Consider the following 27,299-nt stretch of genomic DNA (forward strand, 5'->3'; position numbering starts at 1 on the left):
CGGAGGCGGAAGCGAAACAGTAATTACCCCGGAAAAGGACGTCCCTCGTTGCATTGCTGTTGTTTTAGAACGACGTCCTAACAATGTCGGCAGTAGGCAGTGCCGCATAGCGGTAGCAAGGCAAAGAAGCAGAAGAAGAGGCAGTCACGCGGAGCTCTGTCTCGCGGCTTTCTGGTTTGCCGACCAGCGCACCGTGTAGCCGTGCCTCGGAGCTCCTTTTCCAAGATTATTGGCGAAGCCACACGATCCTCGTCCTCCTCCTGACCACCAGACGCAACGTCGGCCATGGCCTCGGAGGTCGCCCCGCCGACGATGTCTCCGAGCAGCGAGCGGTATAATCCAGGTGCGATATTTTATTTGCCGCCGGCTGGTTTCAAAGGTGATGCACTCTGCCTCAGAGTCATTTCTTCGAGCTCGTCCCAGGGTCTGCGTATTTCAGATGTGCGAGAGAAGCAGTCACCTCTAGCTTCTTTTAATAACAGTAACTGTATGAGCAACGTTTTACGGTTTAACAGCGCTGTTATCGCCTGAATAACGTCATCGCTCCGCTGCCACGCGTTCAGATTCTCTGCATTTCAATTGAGCGTTGCTGAGTTGGCCTGCAGGCTTGTGATAACACCTCGTCGGTGGTGTCATTGAGGTAAGCCTCACCCGTGTGTGCCGTTCCTTTAGGAAAGAAGGGTGTCAAGTGTGATGAACCGGTTTCTTGAACTGGTCTTGGGTCTACGCTGGGCATGAGAAGAAGGAAGCGCATACTGGAGAAATGGAGTTTAGATAGATTTATTCAAGTCAACTGGCTTCAACTGGAAGATATTTGTGAAGCGGCATCCTTTGACACCTTAGCTAGGCATACCGCAACATTATTGAGAGTCCCTTTCTGAGCCCCTTTAAGGGAAGGATTGTAGGAGGGAGAGCAAAATGAAACAGAGAAAGAGGAGTCGTATATAGTCACGCTGCATGCAAACGTACGTTACATTGATTATAATCTTAATGTGACCATAGCAACGCACAAAAATGCCACGACGCTGCACAGATGGAATACCCAAAGGCGTTGAAGTATATGTATTGGCCATCTGGCTACAGTCGCTGTTGAGCTAACAGAGCCGGTAGGCTCCAGGTGGCCCTCTGGGTGCTTGCTTGCGCAGGCGACGGTATCAAGAGAGGCTCGACGACTCAGGAGGCGGAGATGCAGCGGAAGGATCGCAGCTTCCAGGATTGCATTGAGTTGCTCATGCCCGTCTACCTGCTGCCTTTCGTCTTCGGAGACAAGGTAGGAACAAGAATGGGTGATGCAAGCATAGACGGTTAACTTTTTTAGGGGTTCAGTATGAGCGTGCATGTAGTGCCAGAGTATCTTAGTAGTACTTATAGGCGAATTTGGAATCGACACTTGGGGGCGCTGCGCAGAGCACAAGACGGCAGGGAAAAGGACGACGCGTCTTTTGAGTCAAGCAAATTTGTACTGTTCGCTGACTGAAACACGCAAGTACTGAAAAAAGAAAAACATGGCAAGCATAAAAATCTAAACTTCAGAAAACGAACGTAAGCCTCCTCTTGGTTTTTTTACATATGGGATAAAGGGAAACGAGCATGGCGGATATTGCAGCACGCACACAACCCCAAAATATAATATAATAAGGGAGTAATTACTCATTGACACCCACCCAAGCGCAGCCATACGGCTACAACGGAAAGCTATACAGCTTTCTCAGAAACTTCGCAGTTAAAGAAAAATTCTACTCCATCTTGGGGGATTCCCCTAAAAAAACATTTGAATGTAATATAATGCGTATAGTCCACAACTCTTTGCAAGACAAAGTCATCAAAAGGCCCCGGGAGCCACTGACGGTCTGGTTAGGACATAAGGATACAAAACACATCAAGGAGCCAATATTGAAGCCGCAGGAGAACTGTGCACACAGTTACCATTTCTATGAAGCACGTACCTAACAATTCTGGACAAAAGCATTTTTGAATGGGAAAGAGTTATAAGCGGAATTTTTTCATATATTGTAAGATTTCACTGCAACAATCAACATGACCGCAGATCTTCTGTCGGCAGGCTTGAATTTTTTTTCCTATTAACGTTTTTGCTATCGTCAAAAGTCTCTGGCAGTCTTAACTGCTCTGCGTTAGTGATGGAAACACTATAAAAGAATGTATTACTACAGGACCAAAAACATTAATATTTCTGTACCAGTAGCTTAGAGTTTTCCAATATTCAAAATTTTGAATGTTGAACATGATGGCGCTAAGTAATTTAGCGAAGGTTGGCTAAAAGATTTGCTTATACATCCGGGAGTTCACCGGTTACGATCCCTTCTCATGCATGAAAAGTTGCGTGAATGGTGCCGCTGGTAAGATGACTAGCTCTAGCCCTACTCTTCGGTTCTTGGACAGAGATCTTTTTCAGGGTTTCTCCTGAATGCGAAGCATTTGATGTTTCAATCATGGCAAGAGCATTCGCTTCTGCTCCCCATTCCTTGCTTGGAGAATCTCTTGGGTATGGAACGGAAAATAGGCATTCATGGACAAAATAAATGAGGATTGAGGTGCAAGTACAATGCAGGGCGCAATCGAGGGAGTTTGCTTTAGATTAGCTGCACTTGTGAGAACGAAGCATGCGTTCTCTTACAATACAATGCATTAGCGCATTTTCGGGTGTATTTTAAAGCTGCGGTGCCTAATTCAAAACATAACAGAGGGAAATTAAACTTGGTAGGATTACTCACTGCGAACATGACCCGTTTGAATTCCATTGCGCACTCATGAAGAATTATTTACAGGATTATAAAGACGCTAAGACATAGGTGAAGGTGCTCGCCAATATACAGGTATTGTTACGTCGATTACGCTGCGTGGCGCTGCGCGCAGGGTAGACGAGAACGAAGTTGAAGCGCGAGGACTCGGGCTGTGGTTAGCCTGACGCTGCCCGTTCCCTGCTTTCACCCATTTTTTCGCTCATATTATAAGCAAACCCATCTCCGTAACAGTATGCACCGCTTAGTGAAATATGCGACAGCTTGCGCAAGACAGGCGTCCTAAGCTGTCCACATAACGTATAGAGAGCATGCAGTCGCAAAATGGCAGCGCGCATACAGCATGTTTCGGGGCGCACGCAGGCGGGCACCTGCATCTACTGCGTCCTGCTGACAGTGGTGGGCCTCATGGGCCGCGTTCTGCCGTCGGCCGTCGCTGCCATGGTGCCCGTCGTCGTCCTGCCCTTGGGCGACGTCTGCGGCGTCGACCAGCTGGCAGCGGCCTACCTGGGCGTCAGTATATCAAGTTATGGTTGCACTGACTGCACCACCGCAGCAAGTTTTATTACACCGATGATTCTGTGGCAACGCGTTTAGTATTTTGCATCGGGCACGTGAGTGCATGACCGCCATCCCTTTCAGTCTCTCCCCGCGAGCCCCCACGTGAGGATGGATGGAGAAGAGGAGGTTACGAGCGCGAAACGAAGACCAGCAGCGCAAGTAGAGGTCCTTGATGCCCGCGCCTCCGCCCATCTAGGCACCCGAGAGGAAAGACGATGGCAGCTCCTATGGTACTCGTACAGCTAAACATCGAGTGAAGAAATGCGAAGGTCACTGAGCGGGGGGCTTCTGTGTCATTAACCGCATCTTTCCTTACAATCTCCTCATCCTCGCTGAACGCACCTCAGCACGAGTGCCCGAGTGCGCAGCTGAGTCATAGTACGGCAGGCGCGGAGGAGGAGGAAGAAGAGGAAAGGCAGGGAGGTTAACCGGAAGAATAATCGGTTTGCTAATCGAATCACACTTTTGGAAGCCATGTAAGGCATGAACCCTGTCGAGCAGGCCTGCAAAGAAATTCGCCGAGCTATGCGTCAAGAACCTCCTGAGTATCAAAGGGTCGCTAATTTTTATTATACCCCTTTTGGTGCAACCCGCCGTTCACGTTACCATAGCTGCCGCGACGCCTTGCGTGGACAACCTCCTGTGGTCAGCGCCAATTATTACTGGGGGCAAACGATTGCGAAGAAAAAGTCTTTCACATCAACGCCTCAAGGTTCGGAGCGTCATGAGCCACGGGTGAATATGATGGGTACAACGCGAAATGAAGAAGCTGCGCGCCCATTAGGGTCGTTACCGATAGGATGTACCATTAAGATACAACTAAGCGCGAATGGTAGAGTATGTGGCTTCGCTGGCATTTTGCCTGTATTAGTGCATTTACTACGGCCAGCCATCACGGTGTGCGTCGCAGCAATGGTCGCATGACCGAAACGTAGCACGACCTCCAGAGGCTAGGTTAGGTTATTATATAAGGACGGATATACGTACAAGTCCCTCCAATATGATGACTCAGTGGTTGAGGCGCTCGACTATTGAGCCGTAGTACCCGGGTTCGAGTCCGGCCGCGGTAGCCGTGTTTCGATGGAGGCGAAACGCAAAACGCGCCCGTGTGCTGTGCGATGCCAGCGTAAGTTAAAGATCATCAGGTGGGCGACATTTTTCCGGGGCCCTCCGGTACGGCACCTCTTGTTCTCTTATGCATGCTCAGCCGCACGGATAGTTGCGTGGATGGCCACAGTGAAGCGCCGACACCTAGATGGCACAATGTGGCATATGCGAGCAATCCTCATATCACTGAGGCGCATAAATGTGACAACATAGCGCAAGTTCGGCATTTTATTCGGCTGCTCAGTTTTGCGACTGACAGAGAGCTCAGCGCTAACACATGTATGTACAGTCACGGACAAAAGATTACGGATCGAATCCACGAAAGAAAAGAAAGAACTGCGTGGCATTGCTAGCCAGTCAGCTGGTGATCGTTCCAATAGATAAACACGCATTCTCCTTCATGCTTCTATGCTTTTTATTGTCTTGGTTTGCCTGATCGCGTAGAAATAACTTTTCCGCGAATCTCATAGAGCAATCTTTTTTTCTATGACTGCACGCAGATAATATTCGACAAAGACGTTCGGTGGTAAACTTCCTCTCTTGCAATACGAGCTTACACTGCGATATATGCTATGAACTATAGGCGTCACCATCGTAGCTGTTCTTCTTTAAGGGCACATAAATGCTTACTTCACTATAACTACGGAGGCGCATCCTGTTCACGGGAATTGTAGCGCCGAAATTTAGATGACTCTTAGCATGCTCTCCCTTCAGGAGCGAATTTGCATATCGCGAATGTCGAAAACCGAAAATCTCATCCAACAAACCATTCACGTCGTGCTTCCACGACGACACCCGTCTTGAACCACATCTTGACGACACACGCGCCGTCCTTCATCGACGGTCGGTACGCAGGCTGCTCTCGAAAGACTGACCTCGGGGTCATCGGTACTGCGGGTGATCATCATTTTCATGATGTAGCCTTCTCTGAAAGCACACCCGTGAAGGCCTTGTCGGATGGCATAAGTGTCGGCCGGCAGTCCATGCCACGCATAAAATATTTCATCATGCTTATGCATCGCCGTCCATCTCGTCTCGAAAAAATTGACTTGAAAGCCGTTGTCTTCAATCATTGGTCTTTCCCGAAGGTTCAGTCGGCACTAACAGCACTAATAATAGCGAAAAGGCTGCATAAGCACTCCCGAATGCGTACCGAGGCGTGAACAGCGGCTGTGTTTTCCAACCAGTAGGCGGTGTCTTTATTTCTCCGATGGATGGCGCAAGTTATTTTGCAAGTTGTCAATTTCCTCGTTAGCGTTCTGCACACTCAGGACCCGTTATTCCGCTAAGCACGCAATCACCCAAAGCCCGCAATACCAAAACTCTCTATTAACGGGACAGCGTTAAGGTTCCCGTTCTGTAGAAAATCCGGTGTCGTCGGGGTCGTCCGCGTCGTTCGCGTTGTGAGCGAAAAATCCGGATTGTGTTACCTGCCCACCGGATTAGGAGAAAACTGTTCACCCTGAGAGGTGGCAGGTACATTAATGATTGGTCGTAACAGGTTCAGGAAGAGCGACCGGGATTTCATAAGTCACACCGGTGGCTATGTTTGAAACAAGGTGCAGCGGCGCACCGCAACCGATGTACAGTCAGGAACAAAAGTCTCTGGACCACGTGTTCCTCAAACAAAGCTTATAGCTCTACTATCAGACTGCGGCTGGAGACCGCACTTGTGAAGATCAAAGAACAAAAATTTAACTTGCACCTCCACAAGTGTGGTCTCCAGGCGCCGAATAATAGCAGAGCTATCGGCTCCTTTAGAGGAACACGTGGTCTGGAGCCTTTGTCCCTGACTGTACCACTGTAGGAGTGGTATATACGAGGACTCCCCGCGATCTGGATGACAATTATGCATATAAATGCACGTAGGCAGAACCTTGGCGATAGAGAAGTACTTGCGAGGGAAGGATCTCTAATGTTATGGCATTGCACTCTCAAGGGTACGCTGAGCGTTGTGTGATGATGAAAGAAAGAACAGTGTCATGTCTGCGAAGTGATACGCAAGGAGTGCCCCAGGCCACTGAAGGCAGCCATAAACGCTATCCCGTCATAGCCACAAGGCGGAGCTTGAGTGTTCCCTAGAGTTTTTCTCACAGATGATGGGGCACAGACGTTTTCTTGTCCTGCAGTGTTTTTTTGTTTTTCATAGATGTGCATGCCCAACAGGACAGGAATAAAGTTTATTGCCCGAACTGGTATTCGGCAAAATTTTGTCGTTATCTGTACATGGGATGGCAATACCTAGTTGTGACGTCAGTGGCGATGTCATAAAGAGCGTCGCGTGGACATCACTTAGCCTCGTGGCGTGAACCAAGGTGCGCAGAAGGTGAACGGGGCTGCAGACCAGCGCGCTCGGAACAGCGATTTACGCTGCATTGCGCAAACATTACGTAATTTTCTTCCTAATGAATGCACCCAGTTCCCTTCAGGACCTAAGAGAAATCTCTCCGTAGAATTACTTCGTCTTAATTCGTGCAGCCCCGCGTCCTGTCGGTTTCCCTGCTGTTCGCCGTTGCCATCATCGGCGACGAGACGACCATCTTCTTCCGCCTGTGCCTGTACGCGCTGGAGCGCTACGCCCTGCGGATGCAGCCGCTCTTCGTGTGCATGCACCTGCTCGTCTTCGCGCTCAGCCTGATCCTGCCCAGCACGCTCATCGTGGTCTTCAGCACAGTATTCATCGAGCGCTTCGTCACCACCATCCACGACGAGATCGAGGGGCCCGACCAGCGGGGCGGAGTGCGCATCCGGGCAAGCTCGAACTGCGCCGACGCTGCCAGGCGACCGCGTTGCGGCCGCACCGCAGGCGCGGGTGCTTCGGGGAGGAGGGTCCGGAGTGTCTCCGTCGTCAGCGAGGCCAGCGAGGCGTCCGGCAGCAGTTCGGTCGTCAGGCAGTTCAAGATGCATCCAGACTTGCGGAGAATCGAAGCACAGGATGCTCCGCGGGTTAAAGTAAGTATATACGCAATTCACGCTGGAAATGTCCGTAGTTGGGGAAACAGAAAGAAAAAAAACTTATAAACTAGTCAAAGCCGTTTGCTGCTGTGCACTATTATCTTGCGTTAACGATATATTCGAAATAAAAAAGAAAAGAAATGGGCATACGTAGGGCATGTAATGCGAAGACAAGACAACTGACGGTCATTAATAGTAACAGACTGGATTCTGTCAAGTGCGTAGGCAGGAAATGGCAGGGTTGGGCGGGCAGATGGAATTGGGAAGTTTTTAATGATATGAAAAAAAAAAATGAAAATTGGTTTTTGAAGAAATGAAAGGGGGCAGCAATTGTTTCAAATCTCCGTGGACCCCCGATCCGCGCCGTAAGAGAAGGATGGAAAGCAGGAGGGAAAGAATTCGGAAGAGGGAACTGCTGTAGTGGAGGGCTCCAGAATAATTTCGACCACCTGGGGTCCTTTAACTTACACTGACATCGCACAGCACACGGGTGCCTTTTAGTTTCGCCTCCGTCGAAACGCGGCCGCAGCGGCAGGGTTCGAACCCGGGAACTCCGGCTCTATAGCAGAGAGCCCTAACCACTGAGCCACCGCGGCGGGCAGCTATTTGGTGGCCATGGGTTTTTGAGGAAAAGAAAGACGCAGTAACTGTCTCACTTCACGGTGGACACCTCAATCGCGCCCTGAGGGGAGGATAGGAAGGTTAGAGTGAAAGAGGAAAGAGGCGCCGTAGTACGGCTTCGGAATAATTTCGACTACCTGGGGATTTACGTGCCCTAGCTCACATCGCATAGCACATGGGCGCCTTTTGCGTTTCGCCTCCATCGAAACGCGGCCGTCGCGGCCGCAGCTGGTACGGGACAGGGTTAATTGGAGAGTATGAGAGCAGCCTTGTTTATGAAAACTTTATTGTTCACAAATGCAGAGGGTAAGAGTGATGGGGTCAGGCGGACAGCAGTCCTTGGGCCCCGGCGGCTGCCGCTTTCTGAGCTGCGCATCAGTGCCTCCCACTGCTCCATATTTTCGATATTGCTATGCCCTTTTGGGAGATTTCAGCAACCCCTCATGATATTGATGAGGTTGGCTGACTCAAGGCAAAATTTCTAGATGCCGGTGTATCTATGTAGATAAATATGCGTGAATATATTGTGGGGTGAGGGTTTATGTTTGTCTGCAACCAAAGTCCGGTATGTTGCTGGACCTTGATAGGTATTTGTCACCAGCGGGCACTGTTTGCTTGCGTAATTTCTTTATGCGTGGCCAATACATCCTTGTGAAAGGACAAAACCGCTTTCTCTGTCTCCTGCTGCCAGGTAAGCTAATTCTCGGGCAGTGTTATGAGCGGAACCGTTGCCTGGGAGAGAGGAGTAGGCGGGTGCCCAGGCGATGCTGACTGTTTGAGCAGGGATCAAGACTCGGGGGAATAATCTTGCAGTGGATGCAGTTAGGCTAATGATGATGGCTACGAGTATTAACAGGCGATAGCACTTGCGATGGCACAAAAAGACTATATACGGCCTAACACGATGTCGAAGTAACGCTCGTAATTTACTAATACCCTTTTAATCGCTCGTCCACCCGCTTTGTACAGAATATGAAAGAACTACTTGGCGCACCCGGTTATTATCATTGCGCAGGTAGTGAACTTAGTGTGTGTATATTTCAACAAATGAATGCTCACTTGCGCAGAAAGACCCTCGAAAGACATCATTCGGCGTTTCGGAGCCTCGAAAGACTTCATTCGGCGTTTCTGAGCGTCCTCAGCGTGGCGTTGACGGTCGGCCGCTTTTCCTACCCGTGCGGCGCATCCGCTCACTCAGCATGCAACCCAAGCGGCCGTCCTCCATCCTCAAGCGCAATAGCTCTGCAACACCGCCGCCTCCAACGCCTCAGTCGTTACCGCCGACTCCCCCGTGTCCGCTACCGTCGCCATCCGCAGTAGCCACAGGCGCAGACGAGAGGAAGAGCTCCTTTCCGACGGCAGGCTTCCAGCTGACGCCCCCGTTAGGTTTCTCGGAGGGAGAGGAGAGCCACGAAGTTCGCGACCAGGCGCCCATGTCGACGACGCGCTCACCGCAGTCGTCGTCGGCCGTCGCGTCGCCGTCCGCGCCATCTGCGTTCACGCCGCTTCAGGTTACTTCTGTAATGAGCCCCGAGGCGAGCCACAGTATCGTGAGGGATGGTTCGCTCGCAGCGTTGACTTCACCAGTGGCCGACCGTCCCAGCGCAGCCCTAGCGGGAGTGTCTTCACCGTCAGCCAGACGCAAGGGCGGCAAGCATCGTTCCCCTTCTCCAAGGAGGTCCAAGGCCCGCTCCAAGCCAGGCCGCGACCATGAGGCCGATGCTCCGACGAGGACACGCGAAGAGAACGCGCAGGTACTGCAGCCTGTCACTGAGCATTCGGCTCGCATCTCGTGGAAGTAAAATGCCTACGCTTGGTACGGTGGCCTGCGAGCAGAAGGCGAAGCTTAATTGTCGTGGAGCAGCCCAGCGAACAACCTTCCTCAGTGCAGACCCCCCCCCCCCAAAAAAAAAAAACGAAAAAATCGTGAGGTCCACCGTGTGCTTCGAGTCATACCTACTGCATGATGAATATGTAGTTGTGTTACATTAGTGCCACAGTCGCCGAATCCACCCAGTAGCGAATAAGGCCCGCAGTTAGATCATCAGTACACGGTTGGTTGAAGGAGTCACCGGAAATGCGTTCACGATATGCGCATGCACGCAGCGAGCTTCAAAAATTAAGAGAGATAAACCACCGCGCTGCAATATTAGGCGTAAATAAGAACAGAAAGGAAGGCCAGAATTAATGTAAGCGTGAATAACTGCCAAAGCAGCCCATGAGTTCTTTTTCTAACATAATCGCCTGAAATACCTGCCCGCACTTATTTCAGGCACTCAGCCCGGTACAGAAGGATTCGGCGATTAACAGCCCGGTGCCTGGCCAGACCGTTCATCACTCGCGCGGCTTGAAGGCTATAGGGACTAAGCGCGAAGTGCGCGAAGCACCCTATACGTCTAAGTCAAAGGAAAAAACAGTGCCCGATCCAGATCCGGAGAAGAAACCCGACACAGCGCCGGCGCGAAAGCCTGCGCTTCTGTCGGAGCCGAGGACGAGGCAAGGATCCGTTGCAGTGGAGAAAGAACAGGAACCACGGCCGGAGGTCCGCGGAGTCCTGAAGAAGCGGTGCCCGTCCATCCAGCCCAGCACCGGTAGCCACAGCGGCAGTATGCTCAGCTGGAAGCGACTAACGCCGTTCGATAATGACATTGGTAATCCCGACTCCAGGACCACACCACGCGGTGAGCTGAGCGTGAGGAGGTTGGCGGTTTTGTGAACTAACCGAAAGCGCATACGGAATGTGGTTCGAATTTGCGTCAGTGAATTCATTTGCGCCACCTTGTGGCGTGTTTTCATAATGTGTAACGCTCTTCTTTTGACATTCAGAGTAACGAAATGAATGCAGCGAAGTGACTAATAATGCAACGATACTGTTTTCCAGCATGTCGTAGCAAACCTGCCGTCTTGCAGAAAAAAAAAATTGGTTCTCCCCTTGGTATCTCCTAAAGCAGACATTGCAGTAATTGAATTACTGTAACTTAATTACCTTTCCGGTAGTTTTTAACGTAATTAATAGACTTCAGCTCTGGTAACTTAGTAATGTAACGAATTACTTTAGAGCAGTAATTGTGCAGCAAAAGTAATTACTTAATTTCGAAATTACTTTCATTGAAATACACCACTGATCTTTGTATTGGAAGAACTTTGGTCTAGAGCGACGAGCGGCAAGCCTGGTTTAACGTAAAGGATCGGCAAGTACAGACAGAACTTAGTAGGACTGTGCGTCCGAGACCGCCGATGTCCTCTGTAGTCGGGTGTCTACCGGCGCCTATGTTACGGAGCTAAGTTGGCGGGCCGACGAGCTGATGGCCTTCAACCTCTCACATCCGCACAACTTAGAATTGGTTTTCTCCTGTTGTTATTATGCAAGTGGTCCATCCGGTCGTCCGGCAGTTTTAAAACATATTGAAACTGAGGTACAGCGGCGGTTAGGCGACAGCCAGGAACCAAGAGCATGGGAGGTCGCGTTGTTGCCGAAAAGCGGAGCCCACATGCGGGCCTCTCGGGTTTGTAGAGGAGCGTGGGTTGTAGCAGATCGACGGCGCACCGCGCGACGAAATACTTATGCTCAACAGAATGGAAAGCTGGGCTAGTTGTAGGTTGTTCATGACGAAAATTTGTGGGCGCGAACAAACAAAAGACAGAGAAGAAACCACAGGACAAGCGCCTTAAGGCGCTTGTCCTGTGGTTTCTTTTCTGTCTTTTGTTTGCTCGCGCCCACAAATTTTCGTCATGAAAGAGTTATGCTCAAGATATTCACTTGAAGCAGGGGAAGCGTGGTTCCACACGTGTGTGCGCAGCTCCGGATGCATGTTAGTACTGTTGCTGTTGTCGATGTCCTTTTGTGTTTTGTGCTATATGTTGTAACCATGACCTGGAATGCTTAACAGCTTCGTATAATGGGAAGAGAAAATGCGCATGGCATGATGCCAAGCGTAAGCTGCGAGGTCGTTTCCTGGGGCAACTTTCAACCTTGGGCTTGTGCAGATTTGGGCGTACTGTCATATATAGCAGTATTCGCATAACATGGTCATATATGATCTCTCCCATATATGCACTACAGCGCCCGATATAGCCTGATTCGCACCAGGATGTCAAAATCCAACAATACAGATGGATATATAGGAGTTGTGCATATTTGTATATAAGAACATATGGGCCACTTTTATGTATGTCTTGTGTGATATCTTTACAGATATGTATATTTAGCAAGAGGGCATATGTGTACCTGATTTGTCCATGCATACGTATCTCTCAGATATGACCTCTTCGATTACGCATATACCGGGTGTTTTTTTAACTGTTTACAGACATTGATTTCAAACCTTGCGAGAGATAGGTCGGTGCGGTCTGTGCAGGCGGATTGCACATGTACTATCAGCGTCAAATGAAATGTGAACAAAACACCTGAAACGCGAGCACAAAAAATCAAGCATATTAGAGGCTGGAGGTGGAATACAGGCGTGGGCTATTTACATTTCAGAAGAGCGGTCTTTTCGGCTTCGATGGGAAAATCAACTGCTCATGTATTTTGCCTCCCTAGTATAATATCTGCGATTTGTGCAGTTCGCGTTTCAATTGGCTTGTTCGCGTTTCAATTGACGCTGACAGTACGTGATTGAACTCAGGGATTAAACGATTAATTGACTAAAATTACCTTATTAACCTCTTACTTCTTATTTTAGGGGTCAACATTACATTAAGTAATTGAAGGCCGTCAACATGAAAGCTGGGTCCAGTTAAATTTTCTTTATCGGCAATGCATTTCGAAATATTTAACGTCAAAAACACTCATTTTTTAGCTCGCAAAGTTGGCTTCACGCAATGCACATTTTTAAAATGGCGTCGCTGGCGTTTCAATTACAACAAATATGGGAGCAGTTTGTCTATTTTATGCCGTAGAAGCAGTTGCCATGATTTCTGCGACAATACTACACCTAGCGACGCCATTTTAAAATTGTGCATTAGGGAGAGAACTCAACGAGCTAGAAAATGCGTATTTTTGACGTTAAATATTTCAAAACGCATTGCCGGTAAAGAAAATTTAAAACTGGACTCAGCTTCTATGTTGATAGCCTTCAATTTCTTCATACCATGTTGACCCTTGAAATCAAAAGTAAACAAGTTGATTAGTTAATGTTAGTTAATAAATAGTTTAATCTTTGAGCTCTATCACATACATATTGTCCGCCTTGCTGTACAATTCACCGACACAGACCGCACCGATGTATCTCTCGGAGGGTTTAAAATAACTATCTGTTCACAGTTAACAGAAACATAAGGTACAGGGAATTGTATATATATGGTAATAGGTGGCCTGCATAAATATATATGCTCGTATACTCCCAGTGCCCTATATCGATACTTTGACTTTTTATTTAAAACTGGATATGGCGTTTTCGCATGATACACGTCACGTAACTAAGCGGGGAATTTCTATCGCATTAAATGGTAGGGGTTGTGTTGGCCCCATTGACATGAGGAGTAAATGACACGATATGATACCAACGAACGAATATGATCGCTAATTAACAGAGGATAAATATTGGTCACTTTCGGACTTTAGCTGCGATTTGTGAATGTCAGTCTTTGCAGCGGGATTAAGCGTATCCATGTGACAGCATCGCTATCGCCTTCTTGTCTCGAACCTCTCTCAAAGGATTCATGTTGCATGCTTAACATTTTCGCTTTTATTGCGAAAGCAACACTACGCGAGTCACCGAGGCCATACTGCGCATGCGCGAGGAGCAGTGACGTCACACGGGGCACAGCTGGCGCGCCGCTTCCGTCGCTGCGCGGGTGACTCAGAGGTGCCGCCGCCGCGCTCGCCAGTTGCGCATGCGCAGTAGCGGCGCACAGCTAGCGTGCCGGGGCCGCCGCCGCTGCCGTGCGCTCTCCATCGCCTCTCTCGGTCTCTCCTCGTTGCTTTCGCAATCCTCCAGGTTTAACCAGAGCTAAACCACTGCCAATTTTATTTTCTCGCGATATGAGACACTATTCTTGAGAAGTCCTGCAAAGTGCAAAGCTTACGTTGAGCACGAAGCATATTATATTCGATAAGAAATGAAGCATACGTAACGCCTTCTTCTCCTGACCGTTCGACAACATGTCGATTCTTTCTGTCGCAGGCGCCATTGGTGCCGAGCAACAGACATCGTCCCTGCGCATGCGGGTGTAAGTATAACTTAATTGTTCAGTCAAGTGTGGCTTCTGCGTTCCCGAGTTTCATCCTTTACCTGCAGCCTCACCATGGTAGCGCGGCCAGCGTTTATTGCCGGCGCCACCTACACTGCAATATTCGGGAACATCGCCAGCTTCAGCACCCTGCCGACGCGCGAGACTGTCCTCGTCACCCTTGACTGGTAATGAGCTGCCACTGCCTTTCTAAAACAAGGGCGCTGGGCGAAAATGAAGTTTAATGCTTTTGCAAAACGTACACGACCCCCGCAGCATCGCCTGCAGAAAAGAATTTTCGATAAACTGAACGATAAGACTGAAACTCGAAACATGTTTGCGTTGAACAGTGCTCTTGGGAAGTTTATTACAGTGTGTGGAAGTATGCGAAAAAAAAAATGAATTGCTTAAGGCATCAGCGCGACTGTGGGTTTATAGAACTTTAAAAATGAAGCGGGGAAGTAAACTGTACAAGCTCCTGTTTAAACTTGTGAAGACAAAGTAAAATATAAAAGTTTTAATATCGCGGGAAATCGGTGCTGTGCTAGCGTTTGCCAGCCGAGGTTTTCGGTAATTACTGTAATAATGCTGATGTTTTAATTATCAGGAAATGAGCTTGGTAGATTTTCTGTAGTTACTCTAATAATGCTGCAGAAGTTTTATCAGAAAAAAAAATTGGCAGCGCGCTTTGGATGCATTTGACTTTTAAAGTTTTTTTACATTTCTGCACATGACGTAGCCGTCTTCGTACGTATAATCGCACATTGCACTGAAGCGCTTGTACAGTATCAGTTATACAGAGTAAAAATAACAAGGACCCGAAGACAGATCTTTGAAGCACGCGACAAGCCACAAGTGAGATGAGATTATCAGCTGTATTGATCAAAACATGCTGTCTCTTTCGTCGTCACTGCCGATTCGAATGAGACACAGAATTACGATGCTCGCCCTGGTGCAGTCGGTATCTTTAAGAGTGAGGATTTAGCAAGAACAGGATACCTACAGCAGGATTTAGCGGAAAATGTGGGTCGTTTGTGGGATCTGACTTGCCGGGCCACGTTGCGCTAGTGCAATTCGCCTTCGCCAGAAGTAGTAGGATAGTAAAGAGAGAATCTTCGTTGAGAAGAGTGGGGGGGGGGGGGGGGGGGGAAACACCGACTTATAAAAATGGTAAATAAAAACGTGGTGTGATCATTTCGACGGGACCTGGTGCGACGGCACAAATGATGCTGTTGCTGCGAAAATACCAAATAGAGGCAGCAGGTGCATTACCTTGCCGGGGAACCAACCCATAGAGGGAGTTAGCCAGCGTGGTGTTTTTCTCGTGACCTCAGCAGCGACGACGTATGCCCGGTGAACTGGCAGAGCTGGCTAGCCGTGTCCTTTCCCGTGGCGCTGGTGTGCTGCGTCATCTGCTGGACCTCCATCTACTCTGCCAGCCTCGTGCGCTGGTAAGCACACACCGCCATTTTCTTGAGGATCCAGTTATAGCGCAGTTATAAACCCGGGATCTGTGACAGTGCACTGTTAGCAAAAAAAAAAAAACACCCAAAAGGGAGTAAATGGCTTGTCCTCTAACGCACACCCAGAAGGAGGTTTTTTTTTACTCCATATGTATGGAGTTTTTTATTTACTCCCTTATACAAGGGAGTTATATTGGAGTGAAAAGGGAGTACATTTTTTACTACCCACAGAAATGGAGCCCAAAAATGGCGTCATGTTTATTTATCCTCATTCAGGCTCACTCTTACAGCAGTGACAGCGGCGGAAACGGGCAGTAGCTCTGCGGGCCTCCAGCAACCCAACTTGGGAAACTGCGCTGGCCTAGACCCCGCGTCACGCATTCTTTCCGCTGTCTGCTAGCCCAACGGCGGCGTACGCGGCAGGAGTCGTCTGCTTGTCGTCTCCTTTTGCTGTACGAACTCGTTTCGTTGGCCATGTTCGTAGATAAAGGGATGTAACATTATAATCAGTACTTCAAAACTGAAAAGGAGACGCTGGGAAGTTTTCACGGTCATGCACCACGCTATATTTGACCCAAAACCAGAGCAGAAAAGATGAAAATACACCTGATGGTAGTTTGGAATGGCAGTGTCTGCTTTCATATTCACTTCATTAAGGCTTGGATTTTAAACATGGCTGAGGAAAAATGTGGCCTCATGAGCTCAATCAAGAGCTCAGCGTTCACACTATGTTCTATCACAGTTCCCTGTTCATGCAACACATAATCTGCTGCAACACATTGCGAGGACCACACTGAAAAAAAATTACCGACGATTACGTTACTTCCTAATGCGAAATTTGAGCGCAGCAAATAAGCTGTTTCACCTTTCCGATAGTGAGTCAACCCCAGCTGCGGAGTTGGTTTCAGGGACAACGCCGCCGATGCCGACACAAACAATATGATACCCTCGCTTCCGCAGCGCTAAGAACCAGGTCTAGCCGTGGGAAGGTGGTCACGTATTCGTCGACGTGCCGGGGCCTACGTGAAATAACCGGCGCGTCGGCAACTGAAGAGCACCCTATCCGCCACACAAGAACAGGGGGGGGGGGGGGGGACCCTTTCCTCCTCTTTCTGCATGGCGGCGACGGTGTTCTATGCAGTCACGTTATCTTGACTCTCTAGCGGCGTCAGCGGCATCCAGCGGTATCAGTCGGTCGCTGATAGCGCTGGGGGGATGAAAGGGGGGCGGAGCTGGTTACGAGGCCGACGACAACGCCGACGACGACGCGAAACCCAGGAACGGACGCCAAAGAGCAGCGCTCTAAAAAGCCTGTGAGAATTAGGCCTAAGCGGGGGCTGTAACGGGTGGGCGATACAAACACAGGAAAGTTAGGTATGGTTAGAGCACTGGAGGCTTCACAGGAGCAATTCAATTATGTACGTACTGTAGCGGAAAACGGCGACAAGCCGGTATCTTGTACCGCGGCTGGCGCCCGTGAAGGAGCAGAAGACAGCAGAGATCCGGCGACGATGGTAACCAAGCGGTCTTCACTCACCGCCGTTATCAGACGACTGACCAGAAGTAGACGAGACGCTAGGTGGCGGGGCGGATTGCACAAAATGGTGTTTTTTTACTCCATTTCGGCACTGTTGGAGTATTCGGCACAATTAACTCCCTTTCTAGTTTGGAGTAAATGCTGGCAAATCCTCATTTTTACTCCCTTATTCCCTCATGGGAGTAAAATGGAGGACAGTCCACCTTTTTACTCCCCACTCATGGAGTAAATGTTTTCACAAATGGAGTAAAAAGGGTGGCCGCCACCCTTTTTACTCCCTTTTGGGTGTATTTTTGTTTACAGTGTGGGATGAGTAAATGCATTGCTGCTCAATTACTACCGTTCACAACCAGAATACAGATACCTTAAGTAAAAGGTTTGTGGGTTTCTAAGTGGACACAGGCCACCACCCACCGCGGGTTCGAGCTTCGCGCGAGCCAAGGGCCCCGATCAGCCGTCACCACACACACACTGGGACACCGATGCGGTGCACTCAACCTCCGCTGGGAGGAGAGCGATTCGCCGCAAAGAAATAGGCCTCCAAGTTCACAAAGGAGACGTTTATTCACGTCGTCCTTCAGCAGTACACACGCACTCAATCGTCACCCCGTCCCGGGGGCGCGCGAGGAGCAAGGCTCCGCTGCGCGCACGAAGCGACTCGAGCAATATGCGCCGCTAGCACGCCGCTGCAGGAGAATGTCCCCGCGGCAGTGCTGTGATCTCTCTCGTGCCGACCGTTGGGCCGGTTGCGAGAGAGAGTGGGCAATCAACGCAAGGTACGCCTGTCAGAGGTCGCTGGACCCCGCTGGACAGGCTCGAGCCGCTGCAGGTCAGAGGACACGTGCGGGCGAGCTCGAGTAAGCACTCGTCCGAGCGGCAAAGACCGGCAGGGACAAACAGTAACGTACGCACCTTTCGCTGTCTCGGAGGGATCCCTCTCTCTCTGGGCCCCGCTCGGACGGTCGCGCGGCGCGCGGCCGCCCAAAGCGGGGTCCCGAATTCCCGCCAAAAGGCGCCAATGGCAAAGGCCCTTGGGGAGCCGGGGCGGAGCTGTGGCTAAATGACAGTGATTAGTCACCCAGCCGCCTCTCCACCGCCTGAGGCGGGAGCAAGGGAAAGAGGAGAAACAACGCGGGAGGCCGGCTAGCCGCGCAAAGGCGACGGCGAAAGCCAGGATTCCCACAGGTTTTAGGTCGGTTAGCTAGTGTGGCACACGAAACACTGCTACGTGATTAAAATGATCGGCATGTGGTATGATTATGGTCTTTTTCGCGTTTTGTGCTCCTACGGCATCTGGTAAATTGGTTTTTGAGGAATGGAAATGGCGCAGTATCTGTCTCACATATCTCGGCGGACACCTAAACCGCGCCGTAAGGGAAGGGAGGAAGGTGGGAATGAAAGAAGAAAGAGAGAAAGAGGTGCCGTAGTGGAGTTCTCCGGAATTATTTCGACCACCTGGGGATCTTTAACGTGCACTGACATCGCACAGCACACGGGCGCCTCTTGCGTTTCGTCTCCATCGAAACGCGGCCGCCGCGGTCAGGTTCGAACCCGGGTGCTCCGGCTCGGTAGACGAGCGCCTTACCACTGAGCCACCGCGGCATCTGCAATTATTGATTTCGTATGCAGGCCAAGGGACGCGCGCTAAAAACGAAGAGCTTTAGCCAGCGTCTACCATTATACCATGATGTCTCGAAATGTTCTCAGTTGGTGTAATGAAAGGAAGGGATGAAAAGAAAGCCTCGTTAAACGGTCTTTACGACGTATTGATATGCACCTAGCCATTGATGCTTACGCGACATCGCAAGATTGGTACTAGGATTTCGCAAAACACTCGCCAAGACTGACATGTAAACCTCCCACTTACCCCAGAAATATGCGCCTGTCTTTTTCTGTAGGGACGAGGACACTGAAGAACGCGTGCACAATGACGTGTCAAAGTGTGCTCGTCTACGTCACCGAAACATGAAGAGGCACACGTAAGTTAGGTGGCTCTCCTATATACGGTCTCTTCACTAAATTTCCTGGTATGGAACTGAACATTTCTAGTACCCGAGAGGCCTTGGTTTTCTACTGGCTCATGGGGATCCCTGTGGCCTCCAGCGCATATGGAATCCAACATCCTGAATGGTGAGTACCTGCAACAAGCTCTGCTTATTTTTCTAGATCGGATGACGGTAAGCCGGAAAGAATGCAATAGCCGAAATATATTGTAAAGACAAACACCAGCGCTTGTGCTTCAGCGCACAGTTCATTGGCACTGAACAGAAGCTGGCGCATTCAAGCATTCGAGGCTGCGCAGGAGAACTATAGAGAAGATTGTCTCTTACACCATGCTGTTTGATGTTCTGCCTTCACGCAAACACAACAGCCTTACTATTGCCTGTTAATCAAGCGCAGGTATATAGTGCATGGGAATGGTTTGGTTTGTCTCGGCTATTGAAACCACTTTTTATTTACAAATACTGCTATCCCATGAATTGGGACATTGCAGTAGTGGTACAGAGGATGGAACATATAGATAAAATAGTAGGAAAGTGCATAATTACAAGTGTGAATCAGGGATTTTACATAAACAATAGTGTGGTATTAATAAGAAAATACATGATTAGGCAATTCTTGCGCAAAGCGGTCAACAGACATCTGACGTAATGTGACATCCATATCATTCCATAGTTCTACTGTCGAAGGAAAAAATGAATATTTGAAGCAGTCTAAAAATGGCATAAACGGCACAATGTTAAGCGGGTTGGTACGGCGAGTGACACGTGCTGAAGAACTGGCGAAAGAAAAGAATAGCGGGGTGTCAACATAAATGCATTTGTTGATGATCTTGTGAAGAGTGATTAGGCAATCACATATGCGTCTGTGTTGAAGTGTGTCAAGTGATAAGGTGCGGGCATGAGCTGTGGGAGAGAACTGGCGGACTTCGGTGCCAACAGATTCCGCACAGTGGACGCCTTGCGGTGCGGTGGGTTTCTCAGGCGCGTTCATGGGCGTGCAGGCACCTGGAGGCGCCCTTCTTAGGCCTGACCGTGCTGGTACTCAGCGTCGCGCCCGGCTCACTTTGGCGCCACTGGTGGTCGAATCGCGCGCTCAGCTGGCGTTCCCTGTGCTCGCGAATGCCCTGGAACATCATCTTGATGCTGGGCTCCGTCATGGCACTCAACAGGACAGTCGAGGTGAGAGGCTTCTTTCATCGCATCCACGACAACTTGCTCAGCGCGAAACGACACGTACTCTCGGCAACAAAATAAATGCGAACAGCGGAGCGCCTGGACAAAGGTATAGTACATACATTTGGCGCCTTCGGTCTGTCGCCATCGGAGATAGGCGCGCTCTTGCGGTCTGCGATAGTCCCGCTTCTGTTTTCTGTTAGGTTGTTCTCGCTTTGCCACTGGAGCGCCACTTTCTGGTGGCAGGTGGGCGATAAAATTTTGCTCACTGCCACGAGCAATCGATTCACCAACGGCCACGTTAGACACCGACTACCACCCGGCCGGTCTTTTTTACTGTCAGCATCGCAGCCAGACGCCGATAACCGGGTGATGAAATAAACAAAATCTTCTTCACAACTTTCTTGCCGACACTGGCCTCTCCCTCAACCTCTCCAAATCCTGATATATGTCCATGTGGGCAATAAAGCTGGCCGCCGTATTTTCAAAGCCACTCCGTTTGTGCTCACTATTGACAATGCACCACTTCCTGAAGTGGAACATACCAATGTTTTGGGCCTGCACGTTCATGCTTCAAGCAAAGGCACGGCTTGGTTGTCAGCTATGCACAAGAGTGCTATAAACACACTTTGCCTCATCCGCAGAATAGCTAATCGCTCTGGAGGGGCCCGTTCAGATACAGCTCATCGACTTGTTCGCACTGCCTTTCAACTGCGGCTCCTATAACGGGCTCAGTTTCAACACCTTACGAAACGACAGTGGTCCACAATTAGCACTCAACCACGAAGCCATGCGAGTCATTACTGGCCTACCCCGAGCAACTCCTATTTGTCTGCTGCACGAGTATGCGCAGCTCAACACATTGGAAGATTTAATTACCCAGAGACAAACCAACAGACCACGTAAAGTTTCTCTTAGTCCGATATTCGAGCCTCATCCACCTCTATGGGACTACTGCCACATTACATCAAACAAGCCTGCTCGTCATAAGAAGTCGGAGTTCTCCTCACCGCCGTTACCAGAAGCTTTTTCTACACAACATGATAGCTTTATTCTTTACACAGATGTCGCCATAACCCCAACAGGAGGATAAACTGCTTTTATAAGCCCGGCACACCCTCAACTCTACAGCCCACAAACCTACTGTACTGCAGAAGAGGCGAAATACGGGCTGGTTGGTACATGTTTGAATAATTGGATAAAACAGCGTAACGGAAGACGAGACAGATGTACAAGTCCAGATGCACGACTACAGATGTGTAATCTTATGTATACAGGTTGAAAGCAAGACCAATGAGGTCATCTGTTATCGTGAACTGTCTTCACGAAGCAATTAACCACCCCTTGTGCCCTCAGTTTGTTCGTGTACGGTGTATGGAGGCATGCAATGAATGCAAGGCTGCTGTGATATACTTATTTTCATTCAATCCTATTCCGTTCTTGCCATCCGTCCGCCTGTCTGATCCCAGCGGCAGCGAGTGCATTGAGCATTCGAAGTGAAAAAGCAATCAGAATAATTATATATCACTCCCTTCTGTGGATTAGAAAGCACCATGTCACCATATACGCCTCTGCAGCTGCAGGGACAGTAGCACTAAATTCATCGCGCTTGGAATGCGGCATTTAGAGGTGCTCGGCGATATTTTTTAACACGTAGCGCCACGTATTTACATAGAACCTTCTGGCCAAGGCAAATAATGTTTATAGAAATATTAGGCTGTGTGCCGGATTTGAACTCTTTTGTCATGGTCCCACAGGCGTTTTCCTGCAGCATGGAAAACTTCTGTTCGCATGCACCCTATGTATTGCTGGCACCCGAAAAATCACGCGATGACAGCTATCTCGTTAGCTTAGAAATATCCATGCATCGTCGTAAAGAAATACTTCTGCAATAAATTCTGACAGTGCCATCTGAATCTGCTGGCGGACTGCTCTGACAACGGAGGAAACGCTGCTGTTCCGCGCGCCGATTCATCTCAGAATAAATCGCGACGCTGCCGCACGTGGCGTCGATTTCGTGAAAATGGACGATAAAGCGCCCGACGGTCTGTTTTTGTCGAGCCAGTATGAAAAGCGATAAGTATTAAATACGGTTCTGGCAATTATTCCCGTATGTTTGCAAGGCAACTTCAACGTTATAGAGGTTTTAATACAGAGCCATCGTTAACGGCAATTTCTTGATTCTAGCTGTGCGCATGATCCAACTTCAGCGTAGGATAACGCGTGCGCGTTGGATGCACTCACGAGCGCAATGGTGGCGCAGGAGTACCGCCTGGTGGAGTTCGGTCTGAACAAGCTGGACGACCAGTTCTGGGCGCAGCGATCTACCAGGTCCAGCCAGTTTATCCTCGTCAGCGTGGCCGCTGTCCTCTCAGAGCTGGTGGTCGGCGAATCCCTCGCACAATCCATGGCTACTACTGTGGTCCGGGTGGTAAGTGCACTTGATTGCTTTTTATTTTATCGGCATCTAGCCCAACGAGGCTGTAGACATCATCTTATTCATGCCAGTTCACGGTACGTTCCATCTATTCCTCCCCCAAGCGCCTCATTTTGCACCACTTCCGCGGCAGAACCTGCTCGCCACGTTGCTCGAGATGGGAATCCTGCTCCGTATGTCCGCTACACATATTAATGGCACTGCCATGCGCCGCAGATTTCGCAACCTCAGTTACCCCCTCCCCTTCCTTCCCTGTTCTCGTAACTTTCTGGGAAGTCTGGCTGGTTTCCGTCATTCTACAGCTCTTGCCGTAAAGATCAGCCATGCCATGGAGGGTCTCGTACGAGACGTAAGACTGTGGCAGAAGCCAGCCGTTGCCACTGGCAACGATGGCCTGGACCTAGGCTATTCAACCACTACGTGGCGATGATCTCTCTCTTTCTCCGTTTAACTAGCGCAGTTCGCTCTGGCGTAAGCTAGTTCCAGCATGCGCAAATCAAGAGCTGAATGTACTGAAGCGTTCCAACGCACGTAAAAAAGATGCACTGCTCGTCAGTTGTTACCCTACAACGAGCACTTGCGACGTGTTGGAGCAGTTTTGCGGCCTTTGTTTCAGGCTGCTCTCATATCTTCACCTAATACATTTAGAGTACTGAAGAATTTTTTCCTTCAAACAGAAGCGTCTCAGTGAAGCGACACTATATGCGTCTGTGGCGTGGCATAATACCACTAATCTATTGAACGTGGCAATTTGAATGTAGAATGACATTTATTTTTTATTTGGTTATATGAATGTCATACGATAGTGTTTCAGTCTGTATTTTGTATTGTATTTTGCATTGCAATTGTCTCATTCTACACCGACAAATGTTTTTTTTTTCCTCCTGAATCGTCAGTAGACTTATTTGTATTCATTTTGGGATCCACGACTAGCCTCTGGCTAAGGATCCTTGAGTGTCTTCATGTAATTACATGTGTACTTTGAAAAAAAAAAGAAAGAAAGAAAGAAGAAACCAAGGGACAGAGGATGCACTTCTTGGCGCTGTGTGCATCGTACTTTGTCCTTATCTCCTGTCTCGCCCGGGCAGTTTTCAGCACTGGGGATTCTGTTTGCGAGGAGGTGACTCCGAGTTCCCGCTTCCATCCTGCTCCTTCACTATCGAAAAGAAGTGCAGCGAGAAAGTGTAGACGGTCGGTGCGATTAGCGCGGCAGAAATGCGTTAGCATTAGGCAGATTCTAGGCGTACAGTCGTGTCGTTCACAGACCTGTCTATTAAGCGCTCGAACTCCGTGCCGTATGCGCTCTGCAACGTGCAGAGTGACGTCTAGTGGCAGCGTCTGGTTCGAGATAGTGCGTGTCTGATGCTCAGACGTTGCTCAAAATACGAGACTTTGAAAAAAAAAAAAAGCAGAACACATTTTTTCATTCAGCAGATTTATTTTGTAACTCAGAAATATGTAAAGAATTCTCACAAAGATGCTCGAAACGTTTTCAGGAATAGATGATGATGTATTGCATGCAATACAATCGACGCAAAGCACTGTATCAGACCGATGGGTCACTGCTGGGTAGGGAAATGCTTGCTTGTGCCCCTTTTCCCACACTGAGTTTCGAGTGCCAGTGTATAAATTTTTGCACGAGCTCACCCACAAGATTGCTGCTCCACTTCGTATGAACATTATCAAACTGCGATCAGTTCCTTTCACATGACGCTGACTAAGGGGGAATTCGGAGCAGCCGACATGGGACTGACGTCAGCGGCTTTGTTGCTACAAAGACCTTGCCGCCACGTGGGGTTTCAGATGCTGAGCACTCTCCAAAAAAGCTCATTTAGACCATATCTTACAGTGCAGGCGATAACGTGCCAAAAAATTCGATTACGAAACTGGCGGTTTTTTATCCTTTTTCTGGGCTAAGAATAAGACCGAAAGAAAACGCTTTTTTTTGTCCGAATTTTCAAGGTTTTTTTTCAGGCACTTACATCTTTAGTTGTAGCAAAGCATGTTGCTTGCTGAGTGTCATTGAGTGTTTGCTGAATTTTTGGCTCAAATCCTAGAGTTCAAAACCCAGCCCAGGAGCCCAGTACATCGTTCTGGGCTAGGCCTTGATGGTCTACTTCTTGGCTATGCTGAGGAGGGAAGTTTTCTCTGTTAGCTAGTGCAGTATTGTTTTTCATTCTGCCTAATATGTTTTAAATTTGTGCAAGCCTTCTTTACATGATAATTCCGTTCATTCTCATCACTTCCCTTTATTGAAAATTGTCATCACTGCACTATCTCGGACGGGGCACCTCTGGTGCGGTAAGAACCACCATTATTTCCTGGGGGCTACTCAAAAATACGAGAAAAAATTAGCACACTGTTTAGCATAGCTAACCGCGGAATATTAGGCAGTAGCACTAGTTACGGCGGTCAATTAAAATCCTTAAGTGCTAAAGGCATTTGACCTAAAGTAATTTATCATAAAGGCCTTATAAAGGCCTTTACCCGGAAGGCATTTACCATGAACGCCTTCATCGTAAATGCTTTAGACATAAAGGCCAGGCCTTTGACTACCACAAAGGCCTTTTACCTAAAGCCCTCTACCCTGAAGGCATTTACTTTGAAGCCCTTCACCCAGGTGCACGCTTCACCCAGGCCTTCACCCAAGTGAAGGCCTTCCAGGTGTAGGGAAGGCCTGCCAGATGTACGCACCTGACGGGCTGCCCACGACGCGGTGGGCAGGCGGGTCAAAGCACAGATTTCTAGCTCACTTTTAGCCGCAGGAGTTGAGCCTCACGTCAGTTTTGAAGTAAGAAATGTCATGCGCAGGCCGTGGTGACGGAGACACCGGTCTCGTTCTACGTGGTGCCGGTCAGCATGGCGGCCTCCATCAACGTCGTGCTGCCGGTCTCCCTGCCGCTGCTCGTGATGCGAGAGTACCTGCACACAAAGTCCGCCCAGATGGTGAGGGTGCGATGGTGAGAGTAGCTTTCGGCGCAACAGCTGGGATGAGCGGGAAGCCTGCCTAATACAACGCTTACAACTCATGCGGTGACATTTTTTATCAGCTGCATGTCGTCCAGACCGTGTTCGCACCGACCCAAGAAACGGCCGACATTTCTCGGGAACCTCATTCCTTATGGGTCAGCACAGGAAGTGTGCTGGAAGCAGGCATTCGCTGGCCCGCGGCGGTGCTAACAAGCTGCTGAGAAGTGCTGAAAGACTGCATCAAAGTTTATCTCAAGTTTATCTCAAGTTACCTGATGTTCAACCATGAAAGTGAATACATGGTTGATAACGCCGGAAAAAGACAAGAGGTCGTTATGATGATTGCGTAAACTGCGGGCGTTAAATTGTATTAGCGATAAAGCTGATAAATTTTCCTTTAATATCGACGTTAGCTGGGGGCAGGGAAATACACTGGAAGCAGCCATGGTGAAGCTTCAGGATTGAAAAATAAGATCAAGAGCAGAAATGAATTACGTAAAAATTCTAATATCCCTCACGCTTGAAATGCGGTAGACACGACTGTCATCGATCTTTCTGGCATGGACTGCGCAGTTAGTCGTTCACAGATGTTTCAAACTCTTTTCTTTCTTCAGTTTAAGAGCCTGTGCAAACACGCATTGCTTTTCGGCCGTGAGAAGATCATTGAAGAACACAGGTTGGTCCTTTAGTGACTTTTAGTGAAAGTTCTTTAAATCCCCTTGCTGACGTGGTCACTAGCGCTATTCTCTCCTTGTTAGCAAATTCCATCTTTTTTGCTCTCGAGCAGAGCCGTGCAATAATGTTGATTCCTTTTCTTTGATAGGACATGGTGTACTGTGTCAATAACAGTGGTTGAAGCAGGGCACTCCTCTTTTCCACCGATTGCCTGAACTATTGCGAGACAATAGCCCTGGTAGGTGTCTGTATCGTCGAACGTGTAAAAACGACGTCTCATGTATTCGGAGGGCTGGCAGCGGCGGAGGGGATGTTTGGTGCTGATGGTGTCTGATTATTACCGCGTCTACAATATGTGGATGCTTCGGTTTGGGGTTTTTTGCCCTCTGCCTGGGGATGTCGGAGGTCAGTGCGAAACCTGTTCCGGCCTTGCGGGTTAGTATTTGTGCTGTGCTGGCCAATTTATAGTTTACAAAGTTTACCAAGCGTGTCATTGTCACGCGTGTCCTCCAGGTGGCGTACGGTGTCTTCCTCAAGTGCATCGCCGTGGCCGCCATATTCGTCTCCATGAACACCATTGGCCTCGTCGCTTTCCAAGGCGACCCGCTGCCGAAGGCGCCAGCAATGCGCACCCTTCACAATTCCACTGACATCAACAGCCTATAACACCCCACAGTGTTCTCTGCTTTGTATATAGTTCCCACGTTTAGTTCTTTGTATTCCATTTAATGTCATATGCATTAACGTAAAACTTCTCGGTGTACCTGCTGCGACAGTCACAGTTTTTTGTCCGATCACGTCCGCTGATTATCGCCTTGATGTCAACGCTTATTAACCCGTTTGTTGAGCTCGTGAACTATCACA

General features: G+C 49.1%; 1 protein-coding gene across 1 annotated transcript; it reads left to right on the forward strand.

Moving 5' to 3' along the window:
• The first annotated feature begins 285 nt into the window (after nucleotides 1–285).
• Nucleotides 286–27,257, forward strand: LOC149365072 (uncharacterized). The gene is made up of 15 exons (XM_089568780.1): nucleotides 286–343; nucleotides 1,146–1,270; nucleotides 3,123–3,272; nucleotides 6,906–7,379; nucleotides 9,071–9,757; nucleotides 10,276–10,684; nucleotides 14,132–14,177; nucleotides 14,246–14,365; nucleotides 15,512–15,628; nucleotides 19,076–19,156; nucleotides 19,227–19,307; nucleotides 20,182–20,359; nucleotides 22,617–22,784; nucleotides 25,602–25,736; nucleotides 26,949–27,257. The coding sequence occupies exons 1-15, from the start codon at nucleotides 286–288 to the stop codon at nucleotides 27,099–27,101; spliced, it is 2,982 nt and encodes a 993-aa protein (XP_089424906.1). The 3' UTR covers nucleotides 27,102–27,257.
• Nucleotides 27,258–27,299: the final 42 nt, after the last annotated feature.

The sequence above is a fragment of the Amblyomma mixtum genome, chromosome 2, assembly GCF_055824585.1.
Source record: "Amblyomma mixtum isolate Tamu chromosome 2, ASM5582458v1, whole genome shotgun sequence".
Classification (NCBI taxonomy): Eukaryota; Metazoa; Arthropoda; class Arachnida; order Ixodida; family Ixodidae; genus Amblyomma; species Amblyomma mixtum.